The sequence below is a fragment of the Anabas testudineus genome, chromosome 12 (genome assembly GCF_900324465.2).
Source record: "Anabas testudineus chromosome 12, fAnaTes1.2, whole genome shotgun sequence".
NCBI lineage: Eukaryota > Metazoa > Chordata > Actinopteri > Anabantiformes > Anabantidae > Anabas > Anabas testudineus.
The window spans coordinates 10,879,341-10,904,794 of NC_046621.1; the positions used below are offsets into that span (position 1 = coordinate 10,879,341).

General features: G+C 40.4%; 1 protein-coding gene and 1 long non-coding RNA gene across 2 annotated transcripts; one reads left to right on the forward strand and one right to left on the reverse strand.

Moving 5' to 3' along the window:
* The first annotated feature begins 9,801 nt into the window (after positions 1–9,801).
* LOC113158826 lies at positions 9,802–15,636 on the forward strand. Its single transcript, XR_003298588.1, has 2 exons — positions 9,802–10,133; positions 13,604–15,636. It is a non-coding gene; the product is annotated as an uncharacterized LOC113158826 (long non-coding RNA).
* Positions 15,407–25,262, reverse strand: LOC113158824 (transforming growth factor beta-3 proprotein-like). Its single transcript, XM_026355094.1, has 6 exons — positions 24,523–25,262; positions 20,266–20,429; positions 18,917–19,046; positions 18,666–18,773; positions 17,166–17,322; positions 15,407–16,659 (listed from the first exon to the last, which is right to left on the reverse strand). Exons 1-6 carry the CDS (start codon positions 24,866–24,868, stop codon positions 16,479–16,481), a joined length of 1,086 nt encoding a protein of 361 aa, XP_026210879.1. The 5' UTR covers positions 24,869–25,262; the 3' UTR covers positions 15,407–16,478.
* Positions 25,263–25,454: the final 192 nt, after the last annotated feature.

Here is a 25,454-nt window from a genome sequence, read left to right on the forward strand (position 1 = left end):
AATACATACAGCGCACCATTAAGGTCAGCCTTGCTGCTGCTTTCACTCCCTATTAATCACCACAACAGTAGTTATTTTCACAGGGTATGTATACACCCAGAAGCTGCCAAAAGCTGTGTTTATGTTAAACTTTATCCCCTTTGGTCAGCCCGAGTAACATTAAGACATAGTAGCCATGATACTGAGAATGCACAAAAAGTAAAGCTGCATGTCAGTTATGTTTACTTAAGAACTCTAGCTTTCTGTGAGTAGTGTGACATTTGCAATTTTTAGTATATATATCATCTGTACACTTCAGTGTTTCTCTGCTGCCTGGCTCTTGAGGTGAAAGAATGAGAGACTGTTGACAAAGAAAGTGATGTGAAGAACCCCAGGTCAAGTCTTTTTTCCCCCCTCTTAATAGAAAGCAGTTACTTCCTGTCAAGGTATGCCACGCTTCAAGTGGGCCAGTTCTATTTGTGGTTGTGTAATGGATGAAAGAACAACTGTGCAGCCCCTAAAAGGAGGCAGGTGTACCCTCATTACCCTTAATGCCCTTTGGCAAGCTGCTGTATGGGGCGAGAGGTTAATGCCAACTAAGCTTTATTATTGTTCCCACTAACAAAATGCTTAACAGATTTAATGTATAAGGTTACAGACGTGTCTGCTCCGGCTCTACATTACAGCAGTACTTAAACGTTTTTATCTGTGAAAACACTGCATTTGCTGACTGACTATGTGAAAAGGCTATGGAATTTGTTGTCCGTGATCACTAAACGTCTGTATGGAGCCATGCAAGGTAGATACACAAATATTATTCTGCTGTATTTACCAATTCACCCTTTGTGAACTGTATACAGTGCATCCAGAAAGTGTTCATGCGTTAACTTTTTCCACATTTTGCTATGTTACGGCTCATTTTAAAACTGATAAATTCATTAGTTTAATTTTCATTTTGTTACAATGTATTAAAAATAAAAAATGAAATAGATAACATTTACATAAGTATCAAAGCCTTTGCTCAATACTTTGTTGAAGCACCTTTAGCACCAATTACAATCTTTTGAGTATGATGCACAAGCTTGGCACACCTATTTTTGACCAGTTTCTACTATTCTTCACCTCTTGGTCACCTCATAACTAAGGCCCTTCTCTCTCGATGCTGCGAATATTTCTGGATGCACTCTATTCCTGCAGTTCCACATAGTTAGTAATCACCACAATAATCTTGCCAATGTGAAAATTACATCACCCAGGGCAAGGAGCAGGAATTTGCCCCCTTCTTGTCACAGTAGCTCATGAGAAGTACTCGTAAATACTTAGTAAAACCCCCCACTAGTCCTCCCTGACTGCACCCACACAGCAACTATTTGAATTGATCCAAGTGGCCCATGCACATGCAAGCACAAATAATCACTTGTCCAATATAACTATCTTTATGCATTGGTTTAGATATTTGACATTTGTAGAAGAGTGAGATAAGCTAGTGGTGTGGAGATAAACATGTCAAATACAGTTTCCTAAGGATTTTTTGGATCTCTCTTTATGCTAATCTTGTGTTTCGTTAACAGGCAGACATCCTCAGAGAGTTCAGCAAGTGGAACCATGTCCAATGGCCAACATATGGTCTACGAAGCCATCTGTGGTAAAACAGGTGGGTATGCCAAGTATTATCATACTGTAACTGGGCTTGTTGGTGCTGTAGACCACAGGGGAGATGTTTCCACCCAGCCTATGCCAATGTCAGTGATTACAGCCAGGCATAGTGACATTCCCCATGAAGGATGATAAACACCACTGGATATTTTACCCAGGCCATACTTGCTCAGTGGTGAGCAGTAAGTTCTTTAAGTCTTTGCACGCTATAAAAAGGGCACCTGGCAAATTAGGCCCTTGGAATTAGCTGCATTTATGTGTAAATGTGTTTTAAAAATGGTCAATTGTCATGTGACTACACTAAAACAAACACCACTATTGTAACTAATATCACATAAATTATTTGTTGTTCTTATCCATATGAATACATCATTCAGAATTCACAGTGTAGATTAAAAAAATATGTGAACCCATGACATTAACCAAAACTAATGGAGTCAAGAGTTTGCAAACCTGGAGTCCAATCAGTCAGACGGGAGATGTGGGAGAGCTACTTTTTAAAAAAGAAACATCTGCTGTTGTAAACCATTCCTCTCAAAAAAATCTCAGACTTATGACCTCTGAGAAATCAACAATCAAGATTTGTTGATTTGCATAAAATTGGAAATAGTTACAAGGACTTTAGATACTGATCAAGCCGCAGTTAGATAAATTGCCTGTAACTGGAGATGATTTCAGACCGCCAATACACCAGCTAAGATGACTCCAGAGACACAATACCAAATGTTAATGAGAAAAAGCTTTCCAAGAAGCACCTTGACACGAACTAAAGGGAACGCATTTTGTTGACTCATGAATAATGAAAAGTTGATAAATCCTGTATTATGTAAATGTCAGTCCCACATGAAGAGGGCACATCTTGTGGACATTTCAACATTTACAGGGCTTTAGATGAGATATTCACCTTGTCTTTACTGACCCTGCTGAACAAAATAAATGTCCAGAATCACCTGATCCATCTCTAACTATAAGCTTTACATAAAAGGAAAGTTTTAGGTCTAGTCTTAAATGTAGAGAGGGTGTCTGCCTCCAGAACCTGAACTGGGAGCTGGTTCCGCAGGAGGGGCGCTTGATAGCTAAAGGCTCTGCCTCCCATTTTACATTTTGGAAACTCTAGGAACCAAGTAAACCTGCACACTGAGAACAAAGTGTTTTGATTGGAAAATATGGAATTATGAGGTCTTGAAGATGTGACAGGGCTTGATTATTAAGTGCGTTAAATGTGACGAGAATAATATCTTCTATTTTTAATCTGCTTTAAATAATAATGGGCTACAATAGAAAGTTAACATAGGTCGGAGTGACCTGCTTTGGGGGTTGTAATATTATAAAAAGAAATTGTGTAGAAGCTTGTTGTATCCAAGACGAGGATACTCTCTCTTCACATGTGACGTCAACATAAGTAATTTAATAACTCTACTAATCCTATGCTGTCTTACTGTTACATATACTGCCAACGAACGTTGTCTTATGGTCCCTTCCCTTCACCTTAAAAGATCCAAGGCTAAGTTTTTCACCTCAGTGGTTCAATGATCGTGGAATGACCTACTCACCTTTGCACTCTCAGGAGCCTTAGTCCCAATTTTCAAAAATCTGAAACTCGTCTAAAACTTTCTCTGCTCTTAAATCTTTAAATCTTAAAATATAATAACAATTTAAGTGGTTTTCGAAAAAATAACTTTAAATAATTTAATGTATCATAACACCAGTGTTTTGTTATAATGGTTTAATATAGAAAAACACTAAAAACAACATCAGTGGACAGGTTTGATAACTGGAACTCAGTGTGCTGGTATAAAAGTTCTAAAAACTACTCCTTCAACAGCATCCACAACGCTCTTTAACAGATTTTTATTTGTAAAGCTTCGTTCATTAACAAAATTACTTACATCTTAATAAAATCCAACAATTACATGTTTCGTAGTCATAGTAGAATGAACTAGTACAAAACAGGTTTAATCCCAACTACCAGAAGACTCACAGAAACAGAAGAGGCAATTATTTCAGGGACTTACAGTACTGGATTATTGAGGTTTAAAAGATGTTTAACTGTGTTTTGGTATCATACAGTAGTTGTATCATAATAAATATGTTGAGAATTCATAAGCCAACTAGACTTTACTGTATGTGTATTTACACATTATACCTTTAAATATAACCTGTTTTTTCTCATGGGTTAATGCCTGGTGTTTTTATTCTCTTCTCTTCTCTTCTAGGGTCTTCCAAAGAAAAGATACCAAAGAGAGTTTTGAAGTCTCCTAAAGATTCAGATGGTATGAATATAGCTACAGGGTTATCATAGGAGAACTGCAAGAATTACCACAATATATGTCAGTATACTCTGAGCTCTAGAATGCAGACACATATAAAAAGTGAACATTATATCTTATAAATGTGAAAAGTTAATGATGGAGTTCCTAGCTATGTGTCTCAGTTTTTAAAGTGCATTATATCTGTTTTTGACAAGGTAAAAGAGATTAGTATAATCCAAAACATGCTGCTGCCTCTTTTCTCTGCTTGTCTTTGCTTGGTGTCTGATAAAGGGTGGGGCTCCACTATTCTACACTAAGAGTGGACAACAGTCGGCAGAGAAAAACATTAGATTGCATAAAAAAAAAGTAAAACCTATTACTTGTTACTAGTGTATTTGTGTTCACAACTATGTTACAGTAAATGAAAGAAAATGTTGTGAGCGAAAACCTAATAAGAGTAATTAGTCATAGTTTGAGTGAGTTAAACAAGCATAAACACAGAGAAAAACAATATTTTAAGCCTCTCATCTGCCACTTGTATGGTGGTAGTTGCTGTGATATGAACGTGCTAAATCAAAAGCTGACTGTAGGACTGTGTAGCCAAGATCTTCAGTTAGACTCAAACTACGGACAGTGGGTTATGTGGTTTTTGCTGTGACCATTTGGTTACCAAGGACTTCATCTTTATTTTGTAATTTGGTAACCTCATATATTGTAACATATCCTGATAATGATATTGTCTGTTGTTGGTTTTCTTCTCCTCCACAGGAAAGAGGTCAAAAGAGCCAGCTCAAGATTCAGATGGTATGAGTAGTTTTCTTAGTTTATAGAGACATTGTGAGATTAAATATTAAAGCATCTGTCTGTATATGCTAAGATTACATTGTCTTTTGCTGTAGAAGAAGCAGACATTTTGAGTCAGAGAACCTCAACTCCACGATCAACCAAGAAGCTAAAAAAGATGGAGAAAACAAGTAAGTTTCTTTTCTGTCCGCTTGCTTCTAGTTCCTCTTGCTCCTATGCATTACAGCAAATGTAATGTGGCTTGTTAGTGTAGTGGTAACATCACCACCTCCCATGTGGGAGACTGGGGTTCAAATCCCAGCCGTGGCCTACTACCAGTAGGGGTCCTTAGGCAAGACCTCCTCATGCTTACCCTGTCTATCCTTGTACCCTACTTGTAAGTGGCTTTGGATAAAAGCGTCTGCTAAATGTAAATGTTTAGTTTTCAGTCAAGCTTTTTATTAAGGTGTATGTTATTTTTGTCTCTTGTAGGGTCTTTCAAAAAAAAGTGCCTAAAGAAGAACTTTGAGCCAGCTCAAGATTCAGATGGTAGGAAAATAACTTAAGGAGCTCTTTAAGGTTAAATATTATTATAATTTGTGTATAAGTTTTTGTTATGTTCTTTTGTTGTAGAAGGACCAGAAGTTTTGGCTGAGGTGACCAGCAGAGATGATTAAAGAAACAGAGATAACAGGTAATGCAATAATGGACAAAAATGTTGGTACCGCTCTGTTACTGGAAAAAAAGCTCACAAAGGTCACTGAAATAACTTAAAACTGACAAAAATAATAATAAATCAAGATTTACCAAAAATTAATTAATGAAAATCAGACATAGATTTTGAGCAGTGGTTCAAGTTTACGTTTAACAAAGACAAAACAAAAAACTAATGAAACTGGCCTGGACAACAATTGTGGTATTCCTGTACCTCAGTTGTTTGTGATTAGAGAGAAAAACGTAGACAAACGTGCTGTAAAACTATCTCCAAGCAGCTTGATGTTCCTGTGACTACAGTTTATTATTAATTTTATTATTTAGAAGTTTAAGGTCCATGGGACTATAGCCAACCTCATAGGACGTGGCCATAAGAGGAAAATTGATGACAAATTAAATAGACAGGAAGTATAAATGGTAAAGAACCCAGAACAACTTCCAAGGTCAGGATACATCGGAGTCAGATCACACCATCAGTAACTGATTAAGCCACAGTGGACATAATACAAGAAAACCGAGGAGGACCATTGTGGGTTTTTCCTTTATTAACCGAGGGTTACCAACAATTTTTTCCATGTGTGTAGGCAGTATTCAGAGTCTGAATGACTATGAATTACAGTTGCTGTGAATTAGTAGTTTAATACTTTGGGAATACAGGTGATCAGCTGTATTTCAAGATGACTTAAAACATTACATTATGTATCAATTAATAAGTAGGGGGGAGCTGATCAGATTTTCAGTACTAAAATATCCATATTTTGTCCAATATTGGACAAAATCTGTAGATATCTGAAGATACATTGAGAAGAGGGAAGTATAATCTGGTCCATTACATCAGACAACTTTTTAGACTCTCAGGTATAGGGGTCCTGCATGTGCAGGTGCCGTCATTCTCCGAACAGATTTGTTAGTTCTCACATTCTATATGTATATGTAGTGCTTCATTCATTCACAAATTATCTTGCATTATTATATAGCCTAGCAGTCTCATATGTTTCCTACAAGACAAATTTGCAGTTGTAGTTTGGTTGCACAGGAAAATTGCAGGTACAGGTATCTTATCTTCTGTTGGATGCAATATTGCAAAGCAGCTGAAAATATTGCTTAGCAAAATTAAAATGTATATGCTTTTGGATCAATGTGGTAAATAACTGTCTATATGTATTTATTCATGGTATTGGCCAAAAAATTCTTATGATTGGCATACAGAAACAAATATAGTATTGGCTCTAACTGTAAAGTTAGATAATCTTTGTCACATTTGTGATTTCTGTTTTAGCTGTGGAGCTACAACCTCTCAACCTCTCAAGACAAAACGGATGTCATCGCAGACCTTGAAGTTCAGCAGAAAAAGCAGCAGTTTGGCAACAGCTGGGGCAGTATATCACTCACATCACAAAGAGATGTTGGTAAAGAGTTGTCTCAGAGCACACTACTTCACAGTCACAGTTGGAAAGATGCACCAATTACACCAAAGATACACCAAGTAGTTGTTACATGTTGGTTTTGTTTGTTTTTGAAATACTTGTTGGAGTAACCATAATTAGTATGTTAGAATTTGTGGATTAGTGGACTTTGTTAAGGATTGTTTAGACTTAGTGTTGTGTCAGCAGGACTGGTGAGCCTGAAACGGAGCATTGCATGATCAGATTAAGCATAACTGGTGAACTTACATGCCATGTTACCTAAAACAATATGGACTACAGTGGAAAATTGTTCAAAGATCAGTTTTGTAATTAAGCTGATTAATGTGTTGTTAAAATAAAGTCATTTTGGAATAAGAAATATCATCAAGACTTGATATTTAAAAAGACATGGTTGCATTGTTGGCTCCTCCTGTCATATCTCTAAGTGACAGTGGGCAAGAGACTTTTAAATAGGACTAAATGGAAAAGAACGTTTGTCACCTAATCTGCCTAGCAACAAGGGCTGGTCCACACAACTGCACAAGAAAAAGATTTTTTTTACTTTGAGTTTTCTTACATTTGAAGTGACTTTCTAGCTCTTTACTCCCCCCTAGTGATAGCTTTGAATGGCCCACCATTGTAGCTATAGTGGAAGTGGTGGCCCTCACAAAGAACTTAAGGATCGTGGTCCTCACAGAGAAGTAAAAACATGTATGTGTGTGTGTGTGTGTGTGTGTGTGTGTGTGTGTGTGTGTGTGTGTGTGTGTCTTCCTGGCAGTTGCTGTGTTTACCCTCTGCATGTGGAATTCCAGAGCCCCCTCACACTCTCCTCGATCCTGCATTTTTGTGGTCGACCAGTGTGACAGAGGAGAGTGTGGGAAAAACGGAAGCTTCAGGACCAAAAATGCACCGTAGGAAACAATGAAAAGAAAGAATAAAGAGAGGGGAAAAGAACAGATGACAGAGAAAGGCACACTGTCTAGTAGAAAGGAGGTTGTTTGCAGAAAATGGTGGAATAATAAATTGCTTCCCTTCTCTGCATTCATTGCAGGGTAAACTCAAAATACTTGTTACTGGGGCACATCTGAAATGCATCTCAGTGTAAGCCTAAGCTCTACTTACAATAGAATAACTGTGCCATGGTTGTATTTAAATAGTTTGAGGTTATTCAGCAAACACCATCCCCTAGCCAGATGTTTGAGAAATTTACATGCACTGATCTTGTCTGCTTCTCCCATAGTATTAATTCATTGATGTTCTTTGACAGTCATCTTTTAGCAAAAAATGTTGACTCGTGTCCAGTTGTTGAACTGAGTGACCAGTCAGCATTCTGTTTTAATCGCAGATGAAAAGTTGAATAGATGTTGGCAGTGTGTTTGGGTGACGGTGCTTTTCATTTTTGAGCTCAGCACGCATGCAGTACACTTGCTTAAAGCAAATATGTTTCATGTTGGTATCACAATCAGCAGGGCAGGGCCCTCTGGTCTATCAACATACCACAGCTGCCAACTTGAGGGGCTGCAACGACTCAAAGTGGTATGACTTCAGTAAAGGCTTTGAAAGGAGCAATTTGTAACACAAATAAATGAGCCTGTTTGGTATTTTGTTTGCAAGGTTTGGCCGGTTGCAGCTGTAACTACGGAAACCCAGGCTGTCGTGTGGCATTACTAATAGGGTGACAATTACAGCAGCACCATTAATGTCAGCCTTGCTGCTGCTTTCACTCCCTATTAATCAGCCACAACAGTAGTTATTTTCACAGGGTATTGTATACACCCAGAAGCTGCCAAAAGCGTGTTTATGGTTAAACTTTATCCCCTTTGGTCAGCCCGAGTAACATTAAGACATAGTAGCCATGATACTTGAATGCACAAAAAGTAAAGCTGCATGTCAGTTATGTTTACTTAAGAACTCTAGCTTTCTGTGAGTAGTGTGACATTTGCAAATTTTAGTATATATATCATCTGTACACCTTCAGTGTTTCTCTGCTGCCTGGCTCTTGAGGTGAAAGAATGAGAGACTGTTGACAAAGAAAGTGATGTGAAGAACCCCAAGGTCAAGTCTTTTTTTCCCCCCTCTTAATATGAAAGCAGTTACTTCCTGTCAAGGTATGCCACGCTTCAAGTGGGCCAGTTCTATTTGTGGTTGTGTAATGGTATGAAAGAACAACTGTGCAGCCCCTTACAAGGAGGCAGTGTGTACCCTCATTACCTTCTTAATGCTCCTTTGGCAAGCTGCTGTTATGGGGCGAGAGGTTAATGCCAACTAAGCTTTATTTATTGTTCCCACTAACAAAATGCTTAACAGATTTAATGTATAAGGTTACAGACGTGTCTGCTCCTGCTCTACATTACAGCAGTACTTAAACGTTTTTATCTGTGAAAACACTGCATTTGCTGACTGACTATGTGAAAAGGGCTATGGAATTTGTTGTCCGTGATCACTAAACGTCTGTATGGAGCCATGCAAGGTAGATACACTAAATACTTATTCTGCTGTATTTACCAATTCACCCTTTGTGAACTGTATACAGTGCATCCAGAAAGTGTTCATGGCGCTTAACTTTTTCCACATTTTGCTATGTTACGGCTTCATTTTAAAACTGATTAAATTCATTAGTTTAATTCATTTTTGTTACAAATGTATTAAAAATAAAAAATGAAATAGATCACATTTACATAAGTATTCAAAGCCTTTGCTCAATACTTTGTTGAAGCACCTTTAGCACCAATTACAATCTTTTTGAGTATGATGCTACAAGCTTGGCACACCTATTTTTGACCAGTTTCTACTATTCTTCACCTCTTGGTCACCTCACTGACTAAGGCCCTTCTCTCTCGATTGCTGCGAATACTTTCTGGATGCACTCTATTCCTGCAGTTCCACATAGTTAGTAATCACCACAATAATCTTGCCAATGTGAAAATTACATCACCCAGGGCAAGGAGCAGGAATTTGCCCCCTTCTTGTCACAGTAGCTCATGAGAAGTACTCAGTAAATACTTAGTAAAAACCCCCACTAGTCTCCTCTGACTGCACCCACACAGCAACTATTTGAATTGATCCAAGTGGCCCATGCACATGCAAGCACAAATAATCACTTGTCCAATATAACTATCTTTATGCATTGGTTTAGATATTTGACTATTTGTAGAAGAGTGAGATAAGTCTAGTGAAGTGTGGAGATAAACGTGGTCAAATACAGTTTCCTAAGGATTTTTTGGATCTCTCTTTATGCTAATCTTGTGTTTCGTTAACAGGCAGACATCCTCAGAGAGTTCAGCAAGTGGAACCATGTCCAATGGCCAACATATGGTCTACGAAGCCATCTGTGGTAAAACAGGTGGGTATGCCAAGTAAATTATCATACTGTAACTGGGCTTGTTGGTGCTGTAGACCACAGGGGAGATGTTTCACCCAGCCTATGCCAATGTCAGTGATTACAGCCAGGCATAGTGGACATTCCCCATGAAGGACTGATAAACACCACTGGATATTTTTACCCAGGCCATACTTGCTCAGTGGTGAGCAGTAAGTCTTTAAGTCTTTTGCACGCTATAAAAAGGGCACCTGGCAAATTAGGCCCTTGGAATTAGCTGCATTTATGTGTAAATGTGTTTTAAAATATGGTCAATTGTCATGTGACTTACACTAATGAACAAACACCACCTATTGTAACTAATATCACATAAATTATTTTGTTGTTCTTATCCATATTGAATACATCATTCAAGAATTCACAGTGTAGATTAAAAAAATATGTGAACCCATGACATTAACCAAAACTAACTGGAGTCAAGAGTTTGCAAACCTGGAGTCCAATCAGTCAAGACGGGAGATGTGGGTTAGAGCTACTTTTTAAAAAAGAAACATCTGCTGTTGTAAACCATTCCTCTCAAAAAAGAAATCTCAGACTTATGACCTCTGAGAAATCAACAATCAAGATTTGTTGATTTGCATAAAATTGGAAATAGTTACAAGGACTTTAGATACTGATCAAGCCGCAGTTAGATAAATTGCCTGTAACTGGAGATGATTTCAGACCGCCAATATTCACCAGCTAAGATGACTCCAGAGACACAATACCAAATGTTAAATGAGAAAAAGCTTTCCAAGAAGCACCTTGACACAGCACTAAAGGGAACGCATTTTGTTGACTCATGAATAATGAAAAGTTGAAATGTTTGAGAAGAACAAACAAACAGCACTACATGTGGTTCAGAAAGGGCAGTGATGTGAGCATTGTGATTTAGGGTGGAATGACCTCAGCAATCACTTCACAAGCATATGGCTGAGTTAAAGCTGTTCTGTGAGAAAGGTGGTCCAGACTTCCTCCTGGACAGAGGAGATAACATTTTACCTTTTCTTCTGAATGTGTAGTTACATTTTCTATAAATTGTCTCTATTTTGAAGTGTCCAAGTGAGACTTTATTCTTTGGTTATTCTAATCAGGCTAGCACCTCAGTTAGTAGAGTTGCAGTAGCCAATAATAAATGGGTATACACAAACGTTTCCAGCGCAGTAATATACTGTGTGATTATATTATCTATGTGTGTCCAAGACTAAACGATAGATTACTGCTGAAGGATAAAGAGGAATAACCGTGATGACATCTCTCTTTTGTAATGAGATCCGGTGATGGGAAGAGTCTGGGCATTCCCATCTGTTGGCCATTCCTACAGATTTGTAATTACTGTCCATTCGCCAAAAGTTCCCTCCAGAACTGCCCAGAAATCACACCAACAGAATAAAAATGAAGCCCACTTCGCTGAGTTTATTGCTTTGTATGCAATTGTGGGTGCATTCGCTCACATGTGCCCTGTCATCCTGCCCTCTTTCCACAACTCTTTCCATCCTGAGCAAAGTGTCGAGCTTATTGCAGTAACAGTGATATTAAGCAGTTTTCACTTACGCACACATCTGCTGGTCTGATCAAGAGCTTTTTCCATAGAGCCACAATACATTAGCATTAGCAAATGATACCATTCATCATTTTATGTGAGCGTCACAGTCAAGCTGAACCAGATATCAGCTTGTTGGAAAAGTACTGTATGTGTATCTGTTTGTTCATGTATGTGTTTATGTCTATGACCAGAACATCACTTTTCATCCCCCACCCCACCCCCCAAACTATGAAGGCTGGCTTAAGTTAACAAACATCTTATAAACTCATCAATTACTGTAACTGGATCTGTTGGGAGCAGCTTCTGAATTTCGTGAATGCGTTTTTTCCGTCGTTCAGGGCACAAGGGGTGGGGGGAGAGGCCTTAAAAAAATCCAAGAAAGAAAAAAAAGAATCCTACCACCAAATCAGGGCAGGTTTAACCAAGCATTGCGAATGTAACTGGGAGTTGAACAGAGTCTTTCTGGAGTTTTGAGAGGGGGAAGGGTGTTATTAGAAGGGGCACAGCTTTTGTGAAGTTTAGAAGTACGCCAGGTCGCTTTGGCTGCCCAGTGTACCTTTGGAGCGAGATGACTGAGCTCCCCTGATCGACTCTGACAGGGAGTTAGAGCGAATCCAAATGGAGAGCATTCTCTATGATCAGCTGTCAACCATCATTAATCACACTCTCCCTTTATCTCTCTCGTGCTGCTCTTAATCTCTTCCTCGCTTTGCTCATACAACTCTTTATCCACTGAAAACTTTTCCTCCTTACTCACCCTAAGCCCCTGTGTTAATTTTTGAATTGAAATAAGGGGGAAGAGTTTTGATGAGGAACTATCAGAGCTTACAAACCAAGATTATATCAACCACATGTGTTTTACAGCCTTTCCCTTGAAGTTTTTCTTGATGTTCCCAGGGCTTCAGAGTAAGTTAGATAGACTACAGGGAGATTTATTGCTTTCAGTTTGAGAAGGAAATGAATGCTGCACCATTTTAATGGGAGTCTGGTCATGTCAGGATGGATAGCTCATGCCTCCTCCTATCAAAATAAGACTGTGTGTTGCCTTGCTGGGAAAGGTAGGTAATTATTGGCTGTCATTTCCGTTTCAGAAGTATTTTGTAAGTTATTAGGTGTTTAATTCTAGGCAGTTGTTGAATAACAGACCTTTCTTCAAATAATGCCTTTTATTTGTTTTTTTACCGGTAGATACTAATTACAGGGCATGACTTCGTATGTATTTAAGTGTAAGCTCCTGTATAAAGGTACACACTGTTGATAATTTTATTCAATAAAATTAGTCTTTACACTTGCTTAGCCTTTGGGGTTAACTTGCCATGGATCAACCTTGATTCCATTAATAACTTTGCTGCTTTTAGCTCTAATGCCATTTGGTGTGGGGTATGTTAGAGAGAATATTGCCCCTTTATCTTTCTAGTGCTGAGCTAGAGGAAGCTGCTTCCAGCAGTCATGTCATCGGATTGGAAGTCGGGGGAGATGTTTTCGTTTTCCAGCTCAGTCAGGCCCCACAGTGTAAAAGAGCACCAAAATAAACAGGGTGTGCGGAGAGGGAATGAAAGGGAATACTGTTTAGGAGCACAAACACAGCAGCGCTAACTGTCCTTGGAATTCCTTTTCTACTGGATTTCTGGCTGCGTTCCAGACGATTGGAAGAGGGCTGAGCGGCTGAGAGTGAGGGGACAGCCAGACAAAAGGCTTAGCACTGTGCTGACTGGACAAATCTCCTGGTAAACACCTTGACCATGAATAATAAAAAAAAGATCAGCCAAATCTTAACCAGGAGGGTTTTAGTGAACTTACCACTAAAGAAAAACTCTTTCAGATTTGACATAAACAGTTCTCTGTGTACTAAGATCTGAGACTGCCTTTCTACCTCTAAAAAAATGTTCTTTCATCTGTTGCTCTCCAGGTCTTTCTGTGTACCGCAAGCTGTTCCAGGGCCAGGAGCCCAGTCACAGATGACATGAAGGCAACCAGAGACATGTCCTGCCCCTCTGTCGGCCTGACAGGTGTCTCTGCATGTAACTACATCCTCACAGAGGTGTATTCTGGGAAAGGACAACAGCAACAGATGAAAGCATGCCAGACATCAAACAGGGTCCTATTAATTTCTCTCTGATACAGCCCTAGATATGTGAGCCAGGAATGCCCAGCTTTTACGCAGGTTGGGATCTTGTTGCGCAGCTCTACATTAGATGGCCTTTTCAGCTGAAACCCTCTTCCCCTCACCCCCCTTGGCAACATTAAGTCTATATCCCAGCAGTTCACTCCCCTCATTATCTCCACGCTATTGATGCCACAGAATGATGCCACTGACAGATAATCTTTAGCAGGTGGTTTTTCGGGACCCATTGGTATTTTAACAACAGGATGTAATGTGTTATTTTTTGCTCATGCAGTGGCATGTTCACTGCCTGTCATTCATGTCCTTCTTTATCTTCCTAGAAACTCTTTACAAATATTTGAGATGGAGGTTTTGGTAATGAAATGTTTTTGACAGATATTGGTGACATTGCCAGCTTCTCATCTTGCTGCCATGAATGGTGAGCATGCAAAGAGGCTCCTGTCATGTGTAGCATCTGGCATTAAACACTCCAACTCACGGTGCTTGTTGGAAGCCAAGTTGCCAAATTAGACTCATGGGTATTGCCTCAGGATGTGTTAACATATAGCATTGCTTGCTTGTAGGCTTGAAAGGGAAAGTCTGAATTATAGAGCAGTAATGCGGTTGGTTGCTGCCTTGTTCCCTGTTTGCAGGCATAATGTAACACCGCTGCAGGGATGCTTTTAATCAAGAATATAATTTGCTTGTGATTGTTTCTGTAAACTGCGGAGACTCTGCTTTCTTTGGATGGACCAAAATTTATATTTTATATTTTTAGTTAAATAAGTAAATTATTGTGTCATTGCATTAGTATTTATTTATTGTACATTCTACCAAAAGGCCATTTTGGTCATTTCTGTAGCTTGAAGCATAACATAATGAGGAATAACTGTTATGCACAGCCTTGCCTACAATGAAGGCTCATGCTGCAGACTAATATCCTTGTGTATATTCTGTTGCTTGGGACCACATAGCGAGTTCACTCAGGGCATGTTAATAGAATAAAACATCTGTGGTATACAGTATGTCAGTAGATGCAGCATATGTTGATGAAGACTGTCAGAAATACTTGAATTTCATGCATGTATTCGTCATATCAACTGATTATCATTAATCTTTAACAAAGTGATTTTGCACAAATATTGTAGTTTTCAATGCAGTACAACAGAACTGGTTTTATTACACTTGATGGCATTGGATTTTTATGTGGTGATCGATGTTGAACTTCATGTTGTGGATTTACTACTGTGCATGCTGTATTACATGAATCCAACTGTAGAATCCAAATCAGTTTGTATAATCTACTGTGGTGATGCGACATTGTTTACAGTAATTTAATCTCTTTTCGTCCGTGTTTGTTTACAACACACATGCATGGGAATGTAATGTTTTTTGGATTAAACAGTTTGTAGCAAACAGCATTGACATGAAAATGTAGAAAACATGCTGATCATGTCAGTAAATGTATTGTTCACCACACACTGTACACTGGAAGTTGTCAGTCAATTTGGTCATCTACATTTATCCTATTACCCTTTAAAATAAAGTGCACTAAAATATTTAACCAAAACAAAAACGCAACAACAAATAAAATAGAACAATTCTATCTTACCATATGTCAATTTTTTTAATAAAAAAAAAGTGTTTCCAAGAGTAATAAGAAAAACATTTACAGTTTGTGATAGAGTTAAGTGTTCACTTAGTGACATACATCATCTCATACAACAGAAAGGCTTCACTTTAAATGAAACAATCCCTGGGATCACCATCCTGTTGCATTACAGAGGTAAACATAACCATGGAAATACTACTTTGAAATAAAGGTTGTTTTTCCAGCATGTTTCTTTTTTCCTAGCATCATTTTTATTTAACAGCATTTTATCCTAAATAAACAGTGTAGGGAGCCGTGGTTTGTGCAGCGTCAGTTTCCAGCTCAGACGTTAGAAGGTGTCCTGTGGGTCAGGGGCAACAGATTAGTTTGCTCTCATTTTTATTATACGCTTTTAAATGTATCTCTGTCATGCATTCCCAGCCTTTTTTTTTTTCTCTCTTAGCTGCAATTACTTTATGTCCTTGAGAACGCAGTGGTCATTTCAAGACAGTTGTTCTGATCTGATTGAAACAGCCTGTGATTACCGATGTCATGTAACACTCAGGTACAGGCTGTTCAAAATGCTGGAATAGGAAAAAAAACATGATAAAAGATGATTGCTGCAAGTCAACAAGAGGTCTGATGGGCTTGAGAGCACTGTTAGTGAAGGGGTGGTGGACGAATCTTCGAAAAAAAATGCTGCCAATGATTGTGAGCAGAATGGTGGACTGAAATGTTGTTTTTCCTTAGCTCAGGCAAGGCTGAAGCAGAGGGAAGAGGTACTCATGGAGGACAGACTGTAGCACGCCCCCTCTGACCACTAATACCCGCTCCTGAGTAGTGCTGGGAGCCGTCACATCCCGTATCTCTTGAGGTTTAGCTGCACTTGCAGGACTTGACAACCATATTGGAGAGCTGCTCGACTTTCGGGGAGCGACCCACATAGTAAAGGATGGTGAGGGGCTCCAAGTCCTGAGGAACACAGCAGGGCGAGGCGGACGCTTCGGGGTTCAAGGTGTTGTAGAGGCTCAGCAGCTATAAGAAAGAGAGAGAGTTCAGCAACTACATCTGTCAAACAGATCGATGATTTCATTGTGACGCTGTAATTTGTCTCACTGAGCTGTGGGTTGTGTCTGCGCTGCGGAGGTAAGGACAGGGACCGGAGCAGAAGTTGGCATAGTAACCCTCAGGCTGATGTATCCACCTCCAGCCCAAATCCTGACGGAAATTAATATATAGTGGTCGCACACAACAGTTCTCCTCATAATTGCTGCAGAAAACAGGACAGAGAGGAAAACACTCTTAATTTCTCACAGAACACATAATTTCAGGAGATGTATACAATTTCCTGATAGTAGGAGATGTTCAGAAATTCCACTCTTAGGTGTGCCCTTATTTTTTTTCCCCTGCTGGAATCAGCCCAGGTGTCTTTGGTGCTGCCTGTCAGCTTGACAGGAAATTCAAACCGACGTAGATGGTGTGTTAATAGGAGGTAACATTTGCTAGTACTGGGACAGATCCTGACTTGTATCGGCTAGTACCTCTGTCTGGGTGATTAACAAGCTAATTCTATGTCTCCTGTGCCCATGTACTCTTCTTCTCAGTCTCTTAGAGACCTGACAGCTGATATTTTAATTTCATATTGCCTTTGCTATTGTCTATTGCACAAGGGTCAGTCAGAGAAATTATTTTAGAAAGTTACAGGCAATAATAATTACAGCAATGCAAAAAAAATGTATATAAATAAAAAAATAAAAAAAAACAAATACTGCTTACTTGAAGCAGTAATTAGTGTCAAGTGCCCGCTTGCGTCTGCGTGAAGAGGACTGGGCATCCAGCCTGTGGGGAGGGAGCATCATCAGGATGAGGTGGGGGTAGAGCTGCTCCTTTTGTTTTTTCACACGGCTCGGATCTTCAAAGTCCATTTCCATACCTGCAGGAGTATGTCAGTTAGTCCAGAAGATACCAAGAAAGAAATGCTGCAGAGGTTTCTTCTAGAAGAATCCCAGCGAAACGCAGATTAATGTAGCTGTAACTTTTTATGAAGGATAATCTCCGTATAAGGGTCCATTCACTTCTTTCTTCTTTATTAACAAGCCTTGGTCTACTTCCTGCCTTCCTTCGTTCTCCCCTCTGGGCCTGTGTCTGCTCATCCAATCTAGCCCTGATAGCTATAGCAGTGAATATCTTAGGAGAGATGCTGCTGGTGGATATGTACGCCCCTCTTTAATTTGGGGCCAAACGTCTGAGCACCGTGGCAGCACATTCCTTGTGGCCAAGCCAGTCGGGAGTGTTCCCAGGACTGAGGGCCTGGGGGCCCTCGTGCTAAGTGAGATTCCAGATCAAATGTATTCCCATGCTCTGTGTCTCTCTATTCCTCTTAAAACGGAAATCATTATCTTAACAAAAGACCTCAAAGAGTATTCCTTCTAGAGAAACATGCTGATGACAGGATTGAAGTTTTTTTTAGAGCAGCCTTAAAAAAATGAGAGTATTGCGAGCGTCGTTGTTGTACAACTAGATTCTCATTCGTTTTAGACACACCCAGCATAGTGACTAAGTGGTGCTCAAAATCAGTGCCTCAGGTAACTTTAACCTGGCACTAAATGCAATGAAACAAAAGGTCTGTTGATACTCTTGAATAACAGAAAACCAAGAAAATATGACCTGACAACCGATCCACTGCTGTTTGTGAAACCCATGCTGCCAATCTGACTACACTAAATGAGGCATCTCATAAAGGCCCGTATAAAGACTTTTGTAGGACCATATAAAACATCCAATGACCAAAGAACATATGCCAGTAATCACAGATGGCTAATAATCAAAATTATGAAATAGCATGGAGACATCTAAAACAGGCATTTGAAACTAAACAGGCCTCTTACATTAGCTGGCTCCCAGGCCCAGTAATGCAAATCATCCTAAAACCTCCACTGCACTAATGGCACTAATTAGAATAAAAATAGAAAAATGTCCCCACAAACCCGAGATGCCTTTTTAGACAAATTGTTTTCTCGTTCTTGACAAAGACCAATCGTGACCAAACAGACTGTGAAACCACAGTCACAAAAACACGAGCATGTTTCCTGGAATCTCAAAGATTTATTATCTATCAGAAGTGATTATTGTGGAAAGCATACTCAAGAAGGAGATCTGAAAGCTATTTTAGGGACGAGTTAGTAAGAAATACCAGCGTTGAATATGAAATAACAGCCAGCAGCTATTTAGCTATGCTCATTTTTCACATTACTGAGTAATCAAAGGCAACCTCACCTTTGAACTTGACCTCTAGCACCTCGTTGGCATTCTCGATAATGTCCCCATTAGGCCTGAAAGTGTGGCAGGGGCAGTGCACGCTGATCTCCAGGCCAAGGTTGGTTTCTGAGGGGAAACAAGAGCAGAGGAATGTCAGGAACTGGGATTTTCCTTCAGGCCATTACTCTTCATTTCAAATAAACTACTCCTCTTTTGGAAGGATATGCAATAAGGTGTGATGCAAGAGAAATGTGAGGTGTCCCACTCACGTCGGTACATCAGCCACTCCCGCACTGTCTCTGTGACATCAAAGGAGACCCACTCGGGCGTTCCCTTGGTCAGGACATTCTTGCCCCCAATGTAGCGCTGTTTGGCTTTGGGGTCGTCTTTCTGGAGGATCTGAGGAAAGATGAAAATGTGACCCAGCTGCACAAACTCTCCTCTCTTTCTTTTACACACATACATACATGGAACCAGAGCTGTCTGTCTGAGCCAGACTCTCCAGAATGCCTTGGGCCAAATGTCTACTCTTCTTGGAAAAAGTGACTCCCTGTGTTGATATCCCCATTTTGCAAGTTAATGCCTGCGTGTTACCCTCCTGCCAATGAGAACCTGGCTGTCCTTCACATCAGCAGTTCAAGCTGGGCTCCAAAATGCAGTGTCACATAATTTACAAAGCAGGATTGCAGGTTTCATTGCGAGCGTTCATGTCCTAACTGCGTTATCGAATGAACAAAACTGACAATGGAGAAAAATGCAACAGTGTACTTCAGAAATTCCTATCTCCACTGGCAAGGTGTTTATCTGCAGTGAGAACTGTGTGTGTGTTTGGGTGGTGGGTATGAGCACTCAGCCCCACAGCAGTGCTATCAATAACCAGGTTCCTGAACACTGTCAGCGACTAATCTGCCTTCCTGTGGGAACGAGGGGCCTGAGGACTGCCAGCGTCAGCCCTTTGCCAATCAGCTCCAGCCTGAAAAGTGTGGGGGCGAGTAAGCAGCTCCATTTACTCCCCCGATGGGTGACCCTGCCTCTATCTCCTCCTCGGCCCCTGGAAACAATCTAAAGCCCTGACAGTCTGCATTCAGTGCCGGCCAGAACCTTGCCTCAGAGGTGGTATGCAGTCCGGAGACGTTTGTCTCCCTGGCAGGAAATGTTGGAACCTGATCATTACTCCTAGTCTCTCACAGGAGATTAATGAGGAAACTGAACAAAAAAAAAAAAAAAATCCATCAATGCCACCCCACATACACAGACATCTGAGGAAGATCTTTAGTCCCCCCCCCCCCCCCCACCTCGTTGCAAGCACAATACTTTACTTGATCTAAAACAACAGCTTTGAGATTGACAGCTAAGAGAGAAGAAACTGCCCAATGGTAATTTCGGGTTTCTTAAAGATGGCTGTGCGAGCTCTGAAATTCCTTATGTAGAATCCATTTGAACTGTGCGCACATGGAATAATGATCAGTGCACCAAAAGAGGAGAAAGGGAGTCGAACACCCTAATATAAATGTTTTCATCTTTCTCGCTGACCTTACACTGGTCTTCTGAGAGGAACGGCGCGCCATGACCCCCCTGCGCTCTGCTAACAGTGGAAATGAACGGTCAGTTCACACACCTGGTAGAGCTCAATCCTCTGCTCGTTTTTCTTGGCACTGGGGTTGGGGATCCGCAGGGCGCGAAACTCAGCCCGGAACAGGTTGGTGGAGTTCTTCTCCATGGTGGACACATTGAAGCGGAACACCTTGGAGGTGATACCCTTTGGGCAGTAGGAGAGGTCATCTGCAGGTAAAGTGGAAATAATGACTCAACGGTGGCTGTAAAAGCATTATTGAATGGTTTTCTTTTTAAAATCTGATTTGAACTCCCATTGTTTTTGCTATAAGAAATTTCATTGTGTGAAATCAAAGCCAAATGTTCCTCTGTTAACTTCACAGGTGCATTTTCCCTTCTGGCCTCTGATCAACTTGTTGCAGAGGATTCCCCTCTACACGTTCAGATAGCTTACAGATCAAAACACTTTTATTTCTTATAACTATTTCTATTCCATTCCAGGGAGCCATTACCACAAACCATCTGCTTATGCTTTGTGCGGTCCGAGTTAGCAACAAGTTGAAGTCATAAAATGAAAACCAAATGTCTCATGTGGTAGTGGAGCAGGCTGCAGTGGGACAGCAGTGTGCTCCCCCCCACCCCGCCAGCTCTGGAGCCCAACAGGTGCTCCGAGGGCTCGGACAGAAGCCAACTATTCCCTGGCTTTAGTGAGGAACATGTGGGCTCACGTGCTGGAGCAAACAATACCTCAGAAACCGCCGAGGAGAGAGAGACTCCATCGTGACAGTTATCCCTCCGAGTGCATGTCTGACCATCAGCAACTTGCCGTATCCAGAATTTGGTATGTGAATGTGATTGCCCGCTGGCCTTTACTCAAATCAACTAAATAAACTGTCACATTGTGATTCTATCTGAAAAGCTTCCTGTTGTACTGAAGTCTTTCCCCTTTTTATACCATAACACCATTCAACAGTTTATTATTTTAACAGACCAGGCACATGCAGTGTTGAGCAAAACAAGCACATAGCAAACTTTTTATGAGTCAAGTGGAAACAGTCATTTACAGCCAAGCCATAGCTAATTTATTACCCAAGCTTTAAGCTGTATTACCAAGCCTCAGATTTGCTGGTGGTTGAAAAGGGCATTGCACCTCTTGCTAATTTGCTCTTCACGCTGTTTTGGGACAAATGGAAACTCAGAAGTTCAGTTGTTTCTGTGTCACGCGAAAGGAACTTGCACATCTCCAAGTATCTGTACTTCATTTGACCCATAATCCTATTTCAGTGTCCTCCCAGTCATTATGTGATATTTCCACCAAGTTTTTTTTCAACTTTTCCTATTTATAGGTGACCTTTTCAGCATTCATCCCCAGCCAGATATCTGTCCAGTGTTTCCACATAATCTATAAGGAGGAAACCTCAGTAGCCTTTTCCTCCCCCTCACTCACTGCTTCATCTCCCCCCCCACCTCTGACTACCCCACAGTAGGTGGAAAGCCCCACTTTGAGGGGAGATTTGAAATTCTAATCAAGTCTTTGGTTTCCTTTTGGATGACCTCATTTTTTCCCATTGCAATGGTTTTAGGTGGATTTCACATTATGGCTTATTTTTGCCAAGGGTCTAAAAGGTAATTTCTTCCATGTTGGTGAGTGGAGGGGATTGTTAGTATAATTAAAATGAAATACATTCGCTAATTTGCTGACCCACACCAGTACTAGACGTTCGTTATTAAAACAGTGTGTTGGGATGCTGACACACGTTTGACAGGTCATTAAGCTTTTTACTTATTTAATTCCTACTTATAAATTTTTTAAAAATTATCAGAGAAATGAGAGATTTTGTGTTTTCTGTGTTAAATGTTGGATTTTAAAAATTGGATATTTAAGTTGTTATGGAGAAATTAGATCGACTGTCATAACCGCTGATTTAGTTACACTGCTAATAATACTGATTCTAATTGGGGAATTCAGTTTTATAGTGGGACCTTCTCATAAAAAGCCTTGTAAAAGTGTATTTAAAGTACATAAAAATAAAAACCTGGTCATTTGATCTAATTTGTCTTATTATCACTGACTCACTTAAATGAGAAATCACGTGGTTAAGTTATAGATGCTACCGTAAGGCTTCACATAACTGGTCACAAACTGACACACACTTCCTGTGTGTCTAGGTCCTGCTGTCCTGTTGAAACCCCACAGGAATAACCTCTTCTTGCCCCTTTGCACAGTGGATTGTCTGTGATGTCAGTCTCTCCAGAGCTTGTGGAGGTAAACAAAGGAAATAGGAAGGCAGCAGGTGTTAGCCAGCTGCCGAGGTGTCTAGGTCTCACGAAGAGCAGCAGAAATTTGTCTATTAGTTTGAATGCTCCTTAAACAGCAGAACCTGAGATTTGAACTTTATGAAAGTTTAATTTTCTCTCACCACTTACACTAACGCTTAATTTACAGAATTTAAACGCTGCTTTGTATCATCTCTACTTCCTTTCTCAAACTGTGGACGTAGCTGTGGCAGGCCACCACATGAGGCAACTGTTTTCCACTTGATTACGGATGAGGAAGCAAAATGGTGAAGTCGTACGAGAGCCGTTTCTTTGGGAGCAGACCAAAGACCACTGTCTCTGTTTTTTCAGATGACATCATTTTTCTACAATCCCGTATATCAGATACCCTGCTGTCCTCAGCGCAAACCCTCATTTTACATTGACCCAGCAGTGAGTAAATGATTGCTCACTGAGTGAAATTTCACTGAAACTGAACATGCTTCAGTTTGCAAGACAAGACCTTTCTATTTTTATCATACTAACGTCAGTGGATTTTTACAATGTTATTAAGTCTACCCTGGAAAAGGAGCATCTGTGTAGACTGTCGTGTTTCAATTCTGCCTCATCTAGTTGTAAATGGCAAATGTCTTGAATTGCTTAGTGTCCAAAAAAGTATTCTGGAGCAAGTATGAGAGAAAAGTTTAACTTTTTTTTTTAACTGGGCATTAAAGAAATTTGACTATATTCCCAAACAGCCCCACCATCCAAAAACAGTGAATGTAAAACTCATTATATCCAACAGGAATAAAAATGAACTACACATTAACAAATGATCAAGGTGGCAGACATTATGTTCCTACATCATCATGCAGCTATGCCATGCTCTTTGTAAATGACATAATGGAGAAGGAGAGATGCTGCTACTGTAATTAATGTACTGTATGTTGGCACCCCCTGTTGTTTTCACTTACATCCTCCTTGGATCATCAGTTTGGGACAATCAGTGTGGCCAGCACTAAGTTAAGTTTATGTCTTGTATTATCACCTGCAGTATGGCCCACTGTGCGAGACCAGCATGATGTGTCCTGGGCACCTGGCCATTACTGATCCCACTCCTTAGACCTCTGTTTGTTTTGGGAGCCCCGGCTACCTCTGACCAGTGGATAAACCCCGTGCTGTGTATTTTGAATGTCAGAAGCACTTTGTGGGACTTGTGAAATGGATTTGATTCAGGACTTACGCTCGAAAACGGCGGAGGCTCTGCTCAGCGTCACAGAACAGTACAAACACCTGTTGATGTCAGGATAGTAAAACGAAGCATTAACCGGCCTCTGACCGTGAAAAGACACAAATCCAACTCAGTCACATGAATATTGGCGTTCCCCGAAGAATCGGCTGCTCAGAGAGCTTCTGTTTCTGATTTCTGGCTCAACTAATGCATCATTGGCAGGAAATATAAATATGGATGAAGAAGGGAATTAGATCATAACACTGAGCCCCTCGTTATAAGAAGGAAATAGTGGAAGCAGAAGTGAGAGAGTCGATGTAAAATATTGGGAAACTCACGTCCAGAAGATGGAAAAGAGGTATTGGAGTTGGCAATAAATATTAGACTTAACTGCCTGAGAATTTTCCCCGCTTAGGAATGTGTCAGACTTAGGCTGGAGTTCCCATGGCTTTGGTGTGAGGTATGTACGTTTGAGGAATGGTGCTTATTCCAATTAGACTGTTTACTTTGCCCTCCTCTCCTTTGCGCGCCGCTCCAGTGCTCACAGGCGCGTCTGTGCGTAAAAACGGCACAGACACGAGAGGACTTTAGGTCAGCTGGAAAAAATGGATCTCTATTTTTAACACTGTCACCTACTATAATTTTGTATCGTGGCAAAAGAAAAAAAAAAAAAGAAATGGTCCTAAATAGTTACGCTGTAGTGAGTTTACACAAATTCAAACACTGAACTTTGACCATCCGCCTCTAAAGAGGTTGGCTGTACTTAAATATATACATTTGTAATCACCACTCTCGTTAATAACAGTTAAACATGCTCCATGACAATGAACTTACTGTTTTCTGGTGAACCATTGATCATGTTGAACTTGTAAATCTCTTTGGCATAGTACTCAGTCTCCGTGTTATCCTGTCCACAACTCTGCTGCCTGTCTCTCCCCAGCTCCTCAATGAGTTCCTTGGTGCTGTTATAAAGGGCCAGAACCTGATACGGTACTTGACTTGGACCTGTTGTTTGAGGTGGACTGGTCATCCGGAGTTTACTGAGGATCTGTCCCCGGACCGCCTCTACTCTCTTCTTCTTTATGTGGTCGATGTCCACAGTGGTGCAAGTGGATAGCGACAAAGTCATTGTCACACAATTTAAAAGGAGGAAAAACAGAAATGCTTTGCCCAGATTCATATTTCACTCTGCTTTCACTCACAACGGAGGCTTGACAAGTAAAATAAGAGAAAAACAAAACAAAATTCCGATTTGTGCAGACTCCCTTTCTCTTTTCATTCAGGTCGTGAGTGAGTTCTGATCCTGGAGAAATCCCATTTTCTCAAGTGCTATGTCATCTTTACAAAATGCGCATTTGCCCGAGAGCAAATTTGTGCCATTTTGGAAAATAACCTCAACTCTTCATCAAAACAGCTTATCCTACTCTTCATCCCCCCTACTCTCATGCAAACATTTCTTCTCTCCTTCTTTAGTTCACAGGGCACCAAAGTTTCTCCACTGCATGGGGCTCTTTCCATCCACTTGCGCGTCGGGGAGTCAGTGCGTCTCTCTGCTCTCTCCCTGCAGTGCAGCCTCCAACACACAGACGCTCTCGTCTCTCACTCATACTTTATAGCCACAAGCTGTGACGTTTTTTTTTTTTTGAGGGAGGGGCTGCAAGTTGCAGCCTGTGCTCGGACAATGAAAGCTCTAGTATGACTTGCGTTTATTAAGGCTTTTACACACTGTGTTGTCAAACTTTTAAAAAGAGGAACATGTTATTTCG